This window comes from Procambarus clarkii, chromosome 37, assembly GCF_040958095.1.
Source record: "Procambarus clarkii isolate CNS0578487 chromosome 37, FALCON_Pclarkii_2.0, whole genome shotgun sequence".
Classification (NCBI taxonomy): Eukaryota; Metazoa; Arthropoda; class Malacostraca; order Decapoda; family Cambaridae; genus Procambarus; species Procambarus clarkii.
The window spans coordinates 22453207-22461829 of record NC_091186.1 but is presented as its reverse complement, the minus strand read 5'-3'; the positions used below and the strand labels follow the sequence as shown (position 1 = coordinate 22461829).

The window sequence follows — 8623 nt, the reverse complement described above, 5'->3', positions numbered from 1 at the left end:
GTGGTATACATCTCACAATGCCAAAATCTAATTTAATGTTAGAGGACAATTTAATGAACAATAATGAAAGGGAAATTACACAGTATACATGACAGTAATACATCCGAGACCTAAATTTATACATTCTCCATCATAGTTCACATAATATTTCCTATACAGCATTATGTAGCATTCCATAACATAAGCATATACGGATGTTTTCCTAGCTACATTATATTAGGCTACTGCTAATCACTAGACCTCTAATATATATTCACAAATACATGGCAAGGACTTATGGTACAGATATATAATATACATAGATATATGGGAAATACATTGGCAATACACATTTAATACAAGTGTGTTGTCGAGAAAAGAATAACTACATATATTAATATTCGTGATACTAGGTTAATCAGCCAAGACATCCCTATACAGTTTGAGCACATCATACACCAGCTACAGTATGATCATACTGGGGTATGTGTGGTCATAACACCACCTCACACCAATATGGTAATATCACAACACACCATGGTCCAGTATGGTAATATCACAACACATCATGGTCCAGTATGGTAATATCACAACACACCATGGACCAGTATGGTAATATCACAACACACCATGGACCAGTATGGTAATATCACAACACACCATGGTCCAGTATGGTAATATCACAACACACCATGGTCCAGTATGGTAATATCACAACACACCCATGTGATAGTGAAGTGATGGTAGTATAGCAGTGGTAGTGAGGTGATGGTGATTTGACAGTGATGGTGAGGTAGTGGTGCTGTAGCAATGATAATGATATATCAGTGAATGTAATGAGGAAATATATCAGTGTGAGGTGATAATGCAGAGAAAGTGAAATGATGTTGGTGTAGCAGTGACAGTGTTATGTGATAGTGAGCTGTTGGTGATATAACAGTGACAACAGCTGTCATATAGTGACACCAACAATTTGTTACTCAACATGGTCAGTATATGACCCCAAGTGTGGGACCTGAGGTGATGGTGATATATAGAGGTGATAGTGAAGCTATAGTGATACAGCAATGATAGGTTGCAGTATTGAGAAGATATAGCATTGATGGTGATACAGCCGTGATTGTCAGGTATATGATACCAAAGTGTTAAATACCAAAGATAGTGAAGTTATGATGATAGAGTGATAAGGGTGTGTCCTTAAATTACATTGTAATCAAAACACGCAGTCAATGGTGATGCAGGAGTGATGGTGGTGGTACAGTGAACTAGAGTGGCAGCACAACACCACAGTAGTGATGGTGGTGGTACAGTGAACTAGAGTGGCAGCACAACACTACAGTCGTGATGGTGTTGGTACAGTGAACTAGAGTGGCAGCACAACACCACAGTAGTGATGGTGATGGTACAGTGAACTAGAGTGGCAGCACAACACCACAGTAGTGATGGTGATGGTACAGTGAACTAGAGTGGCAGCACAACACCACAGTGGAGATGGTACAGTGTACTAGAGTGGCAGCACAACACCAGTAGTGATGGTGATGGTACAGTGAACTAGAGTGGCAGCACACCACAGTAGTGATGGTGATGGTACAGTGAACTAGAGTTGCAGCACAACACCACAGTAGTGATGGTACAGTGAACTAGAGTAACAGCACAACACCACAGTAGTGATGGTGATGGTACAGTGAACTAGAGTGGCAGCACAACACCACAGTAGTGATGGTGATGGTACAGTGAACTAGAGTGGCAGCACAACACCACAGTAGTGATGATGATGGTACAGTGAACTAGAGTGGCAGCACAACACCACAGTAGTGATGGTGATGGTACAGTGAACTAGAGGGGCAGCACAACACCACAGTAGTGATGGTGATGGTACAGTGAACTAGAGTGGCAGCACAACACCACAGTAGTGATGGTGGTGGTGGTACAGTGAACTAGAGTGGCAGCACAACACCACAGTAGTGATGGTACAGTGAACTAGAGTGGCAGCACAACACCACAGTAGTGATGGTACAGTGAACTAGAGTGGCAGCACAACACCAGTAGTGATGGTGATGGTACAGTGAACTAGAGTGGCAGCACAACACCACAGTAGTGATGGTGATGGTACAGTGAACTAGAGTTGCAGCACAACACCACAGTAGTGATGGTACAGTGAACTAGAGTGGCAGCACAACACCACAGTAGTGATGGTGGTGGTACAGTGAAGTAGAGGGGCAGCACAACACCACAGTAGTGATGGTGATGGTACTGTGAACTAGAGTGGCAGCACAACACCACAGTAGTGATAGTACAGTGAAGCAGAATGGCAACACAACACCACAGTAGTGATAATGATGGTACAGTGACCTAGAGTGGCAGCACTAAATCACAGTTGTGATAGTGATGGAACAGTGAACTAGAGTGGCAGCACTACACCCCATTAGTAATGGTGATGGTACAGTGAAGCAAAGTGGCAGCACAACACCACAGTAATGATGGTGATGGTACAGTGAACTAGAGTGGCAGCACAACATCACAGTAGTGATGGTGATGGTACAGTGAACTAGAGTGGCAACAGAACACCACAGTAGTGATAATGATGGTACAGTGACCTAGAGTGGCAGCACAACCCTTCAGTAGTAATGGTGATGGTACAGTGAACTAGAGTGGCAGCACAACACCACAGTAGTGATGGTGATGGTACAGTGAACTAGAGTGGCAGCACAACACCACAGTAGTGATGGTGGTGGTACAGTGAACTAGAGTGGCAGCACAACACCACAGTAGTGATGGTGATGGTACAGTGAACTAGAGTGGCAGCACAACACCACAGTAGTGATGGCGATGGTACAGTGAACTAGAGTAGCAGCACAACACCACAGTAGTGATGGTGATGGTACAGTGAACTAGAGTGGCAGCACAACACCACAGTAGTGATGGCGATGGTACAGTGAACTAGAGTGGCAGCACAACACCACAGTAGTGATGGTGGTGGTACAGTGAACTAGAGTGGCAGCACAACACCACAGTAGTGATGGTGATGGTACAGTGAACTAGAGTGGCAGCACAACACCACAGTAGTGATGGTACAGTGAACTAGAGTAGCAGCACAACACCACAATAGTGATGGTGATGGTACAGTGAACTAGAGTGGCAGCACAACACCACAGTAGTGACGGTGGTTTTACAGTGAACTAGAGTGGCAGCACAACACCACAGTAGTGATGGTGGTGGTACAGTGAACTAGAGTGGCAACACAACACCACAGTAGTGATGGTACAGTGAACTAGAGTAGCAGCACAACACCACAATAGTGATGGTGATGGTACAGTGAACTAGAGTGGCAGCACAACACCACAGTAGTGCTGGTGATGGTACAGTGAACTAGAGTGGCAACACAACACCACAGTAGTGATGGTACAGTGAACTAGAGTGGCAGCACAACGCCACAGTCCACCACAGTCACCTCCGTAATGTCACTGTGGTTGACTGTTGCCCTCACCACATCCAGGCCGCTCACTACATCACCGATGACATCTGGCCACTGGTGACCATCCTGGCGGTCCCTGGTGGTGATGATGAACTGGGCACTCCTGGAACCCCTCGGCCCCCACCTGGACCACACAGCTCCTGCCCGGCTTGACTCCCGGTACTGCCCCTGGAGGTCAGGCAGCAGTGGGGCTTCTCCCTTACCATCATTACTCTCGTAGTCTCCGCCCCCCACACACTCCCTTGGCTCACCCTTGTGCCACACCTGCAACAGTTTAGTGTTGCAGTAGGTGTGGCCCCGCTGGCCCGTACACAACAACACAAACTGTCTGGCCAGTGGAGTGTCAGGGGTCAGCCGGATGGTGACCCGCCCTCTTGTTGACCCCGCCCACCCGAGGTCAAGGAACGCCAGGGTGCAGGAGGGCTCCAGCACGCCCACAACCTCACTCTCCTGCAGGAAATGAAATAAATCATGCTGATAACTGTATAACAAAATGTTATCATATTAGTTATAATAACTCAGTAAATCAGTAATGTCAGTAAGACTAGTGGGTGTAATAAAGTAACCTGGAGGGTGTGTGCGTGGACGGGCGTGGGCTGACGCAGGAGTGGGTGGAGGTACAGCTGTCCGTCTTGTAGAGTTATCCTGGCGGAGCGGCGGCCATCTTGGTCTTCCTGGACGGCCACCACCCGGCCAGCCTCCACCAGCCTCTTGACAGCCAACACCCGGCCAGCCTCCACCAGCCTCTTGACGGGCTCACTCATCCTGCGGAGGTCCTCAACCTGTGGACAGTGTCAGCCCCATTATCACCTGTGGTCAGTGTCAGCACCATTATCACCAGTGGGCAGTGTCAGCCCCATTATCACCTGTGGTCAGTGTCAGCCCCATTATCACCTGTGGTCAGTGTCAGCCCCATTCTAACCTGTGGACAGTGTCAGCCCCATTATCACCTGTGGACAGTGTCAGCCCCATTCTAACCTGTGGTCAGTGTCAGCCCTATTATCACCTGTGGTCAGTGTCAGCCCCATTATCACCTGTGGACAGTGTCAGCCCCATTATCACCTGTAGTTAGTGTCAGCCCCATTATCACCTGTGGTCAGTGACTGCCCCATTATCACCTGTGGTCAGTGTCAGCACCATTATCACCTGTGGACAGTGTCAGCACCATTATCACCTGTGGACAGTGTCTGTGGGATATTTGGGGCTTGAAAATGATTATTTAAATATTAATGTAGTAAATTAAATTACGAAGGACCACCCGCTTTTATAGTAAAGAGGGAAACTGAGAATTTCTGATCATTAGATAATTCCTAGATGAAACCAGTAACTATGGATAAAAACTAGAAAATATGATCATAGAAATAATTAATGGGCTGTATTATTAAATGAAACAAACCTCAAACACCTACATTGGGGGGTTATTACTGGAGGTAAGTACGTCCAGGAATTAGTGTGGTTCGTTCACTAATTCAATTAATAATAATCTAATCCTATAAAATAATATTGAAACTGATATCATTACCATAAAGGGGAACATAGATTATGAGCATAGTAATGAATTACAGTAAACCACATATTAATCCCAAAGAATTCTGCACACAAGAAATTGCAATAGAATCATAAAGGGAAATAAATCTTAGCTTAATGAAGATTCCTTTAGAAAGCCATGGAAGTTCCTCTTATTCTCTGGACTCGGTCGACTGACGAGTGGAACGGGTTAACATGGGAGAAGGCAGCATGGAGAATTCTTCTCTCGTGCTGTAAGACAAATATTTTACAGTAGCAACTGATTTACCTACTGAATCTATATATTCAAGAAATTTAAGAGTTACAGGTGACAAATTTTAATCACCTGTTATTAGATGTTATCGTGCGTCATAACGGACAATCACCCTGCTACTATTAAACCTTTTACCTGATGCATCACATAAAAGAATATACTTAGCTGTGGGCACTGTATAAGTATTAAGATTGCCGTGCTTCGCGTCCCAGGCTCTGGTTAACCCTATCCTGGATAGTGACGCGCTTCGCTGGCCGGTCACGTGTCGTCAAGAACCAAGTCAAAGGGCTCCTTATTCGACACCAGCACCAGCTGAAGATACTATCTGCAAGGTTATTCACGCCTCACAGTGGCGACTTTCATCTGAGGATGGATAACGCCTGCCCTAGTTGCTGGGCAATGGCGTCTTCTTATGAGTACGGTAAGCGCAGGTCTGCCTCTGAACGGCTCTCCACGTGTACTGAGCTGGCCTTCCTCTACCCACGCCGAGTCCTCGTTCATTAAACAAATTATTGTCTCGAACATTAATATTTCTCGCATTTACGCTTGAAAAGTTGAAGACTGGACGGGTTTATTATTTAGAGGAAGAAAATATTGTTATTTACCAATTTAAGAATAGTAAATATATAAGGGAGAGGAATTAATGTCTCCCCATGGCATTCACTGGTGACGTTAACTTTATCACGAGATAGACGCTATGATTCCAACGCTCTTTTCGGCTTTTAGTTAGAGATCAATTCGTCTGCAATTAGTTATCATACAGAATGCCTTAATTATGGAGAATCGAATTTAATTCTCACATACATTGGATATAATGTGTTTACTGTAAGGAAATCTGACGCAATACTGGCGTCAGGTGACGTGAGAATTCTAGCCTACTGCACAGATGAAATTATTAGTACATGAGAATTCTACGTGTTGTTAATTTTACTTACTACAATAATTAGTATGGTTAGTAATAAGTAATGAGAATACAACAATGTTGTATTCGGTGTTGGAAATATCCAACATAACTCCGGGGGGAGGATTCTAGGGTCGTAGTGTACTGTGTTGTACTGACCTATCCCGAAGTGATATAAAGATTAATACATTAGTATGTTAATATGTTAGTATACACATAACGAACGTCCCGGATTTATCAAGGACTTACAAGAACTTGAGTCTTGCTATTTACATGTCAACTGAAACATATTGTTTGTAGCCTACACAATATTTATAGAATTTAACTCACCCAATTTAAACTAACAGAATCTACGGTGATGCGATATCCTGGGTCATAGTGACGTGTAATGTTTTGTTACGTGATATCACATCGTAGTTTCATCATAGTTATCTCAGTGGGAAGTGAAGAAAATTCTTCTTCTTCAGAGTGGTAATAGGCTTGCAAATTCCGCCTACATTGTTGAGCTGCAGCTCTAGTGGGGCGGTTGCTTGGAGGAACAAATTCATTGTCCTCTGAAATTACTGGGGAAACTGGATCTGGCTGATATTCTTGTTCAGTCAGTTCAAGGGGAACCAGCTTCTCTAAAGTTTTTAGAGTAGTGTTGCCTCTGCATAAGACTTTAACCACTCTTAGAACACCTTGTCGATCTGGATGAATGGTGACAATTTTACCTATAGGCCACTCGGACCTTGGTCCATCACTGTCGACTAGTACTAGGTCTCCCGGTTTTAATTGCACCTTATTGTAAGGACTCGAAGCTCCGTAGTGGTACTCTCGTAGAGCTGTGAGGTACTCTCGAGTCCACACCTCATTCCACCTGTTAATAACTCTAGAAAGATGTTGGTAGCTTTCCACCAAGTCTCCTCTGGTCACATGGGACGGGTCTACAGGGTCCTCTTCGGTTAAAGGGATGAGAGGGCTCAGTAGACCTCCATGGATCAAGTGAGAGGGGCTCAGTGGTTCTCTCTGGGTGTAATCATCAGACAAGTAGGTGATTGGGCGGTTATTGACTCGTGCCTCGATTTCCACAACAATAGTTTGGAGTTCTGAGTAACTGACCTTTTGTCGGTGTAAAGTTTTCCTTAGACACTTCTTGACTGTGCCTACCATTCGCTCATAGAACCCACCTTGCCAAGGGGCTCTCGGTGCTATGAATTTCCAGTGACATTGTCTTCTTTGTAAGACTGACTGTACTTCAGGGTGGTTCCAGACTTCTCGCAAACAACTTTCTCCTGCCACAAAATTAGATCCGTTGTCTGATATCATTAATCTAGGACATGATCGGCGGGCAGCAAATCTGCGGAAAGCTTGAATGAAAGCTTCAGCACTCATGTCTGGGGTGACCTCTAAGTGCACGCCTCTGGTTGTAGCACATGTAAAGAGACAAATGTACGCCTTCACTGGTATATTATCTGGGTTACCAGTGAGGAGTAAGGCTCCTGTATAATCAACTCCAGTGGTTTCGAAAGGACGAAGATGAACTACTCGCTCTTCTGGGAGCGGGGGAGGTCCTGGGTAAGGACAGACTCTAGCGTCGTATCTCTTACAGATTACACAAGATTTAATAATGGTCTTAACAGTCTGACGACCTTGAGGAAGCCAGTACTTTTGTCTAAGGTCGGTGAAAGTATCTAAAACTCCACCATGTAGTGTACCATATTGATGGTGATGTAAGACAAGAAGTTTAGTTATGATGTGGTGACGAGGTAAAAGAATTGGATTCTTAGTGTCTAAGTCAATCTTTGCATGTAGCAAACGTCCTCCACATCGTAGTATGTTGTGAGTGTTGACATCGTACCAGATGCCCAGAGACTTAGTGAGTTTATCCGGAAGATTCTCAAATTCGTTTCCGTAAGTCTCTTTCTGTGCACGCTTGATCCAATAGTGGACAGGATTGGGAAATTTATGTCGAATTCCTACTTTAGTAAGGAAATCAAACACGTGCGCAGTCACTCGTAACAATTTGCTTAAGTTGGAATAATGATGAGGATCAATGGCTAATATTCGCTGAGGCTCTGGTTCCTTCATGGGAGTGGTGATATTGGTCACTATGACTTGTGGCTTTTGTTTGGGCCACTGACCACCAACAAGCCATGAAGGTCCATTGAACCACAGCGAAGACTTGACAAGTTGTTTTAATGTCAATCCTCGTGATAAATAATCTGCAGGATTGTCCTTAGTAGGAACATGTCTAAACTTATATCCAGCAGATAAATAATGAATCTCCCTGACGCGATTACTGACGTAAGGAGTTTTGTTGTTATTGTTTCTTACCCATTGTAAGACTGCCTCGTTGTCTGACCACACTACAATCTCACCAAAGTGGATATTACTGAGTGTCTTTGCCAGGCAATGGGCCAATCTTACTCCCACTAGCAACGCAGTCAACTCCATCTGAGGTAAGGATCTCTTCTTGATGGGAGCAACTCTTGCTTTAGATGTGAGT

The 8623-nt window shown here is 44.5% G+C and overlaps 1 protein-coding gene across 1 annotated transcript; it reads right to left on the bottom strand.

Annotated features, from left to right (window-relative positions):
* Nucleotides 1-361: 361 nt before the first annotated feature.
* LOC138371961 (uncharacterized) lies at nucleotides 362-4232 on the bottom strand. The gene is made up of 2 exons (XM_069336999.1): nucleotides 4021-4232; nucleotides 362-3904 (listed from the first exon to the last, which is right to left on the bottom strand). Exons 1-2 carry the CDS (start codon nucleotides 4216-4218, stop codon nucleotides 3392-3394), a joined length of 711 nt encoding a protein of 236 aa, XP_069193100.1. The 5' UTR covers nucleotides 4219-4232; the 3' UTR covers nucleotides 362-3391.
* Between the last annotated feature and the right edge of the window lie 4391 nt (nucleotides 4233-8623).

Bases quoted from the DNA above. Each gene is read 5' to 3' on its own strand.
- LOC138371961 (XM_069336999.1), bottom strand. From the start codon at position 4,218: ATGAGTGAGCCCGTCAAGAGGCTGGTGGAGGCTGGCCGGGTGTTGGCT. The intron at 3,905-4,020 runs GTTACTTTATTA...CATTTCCTGCAG, and splicing joins TCCACGCACACACCCTCCAG to GAGAGTGAGGTTGTGGGCGT.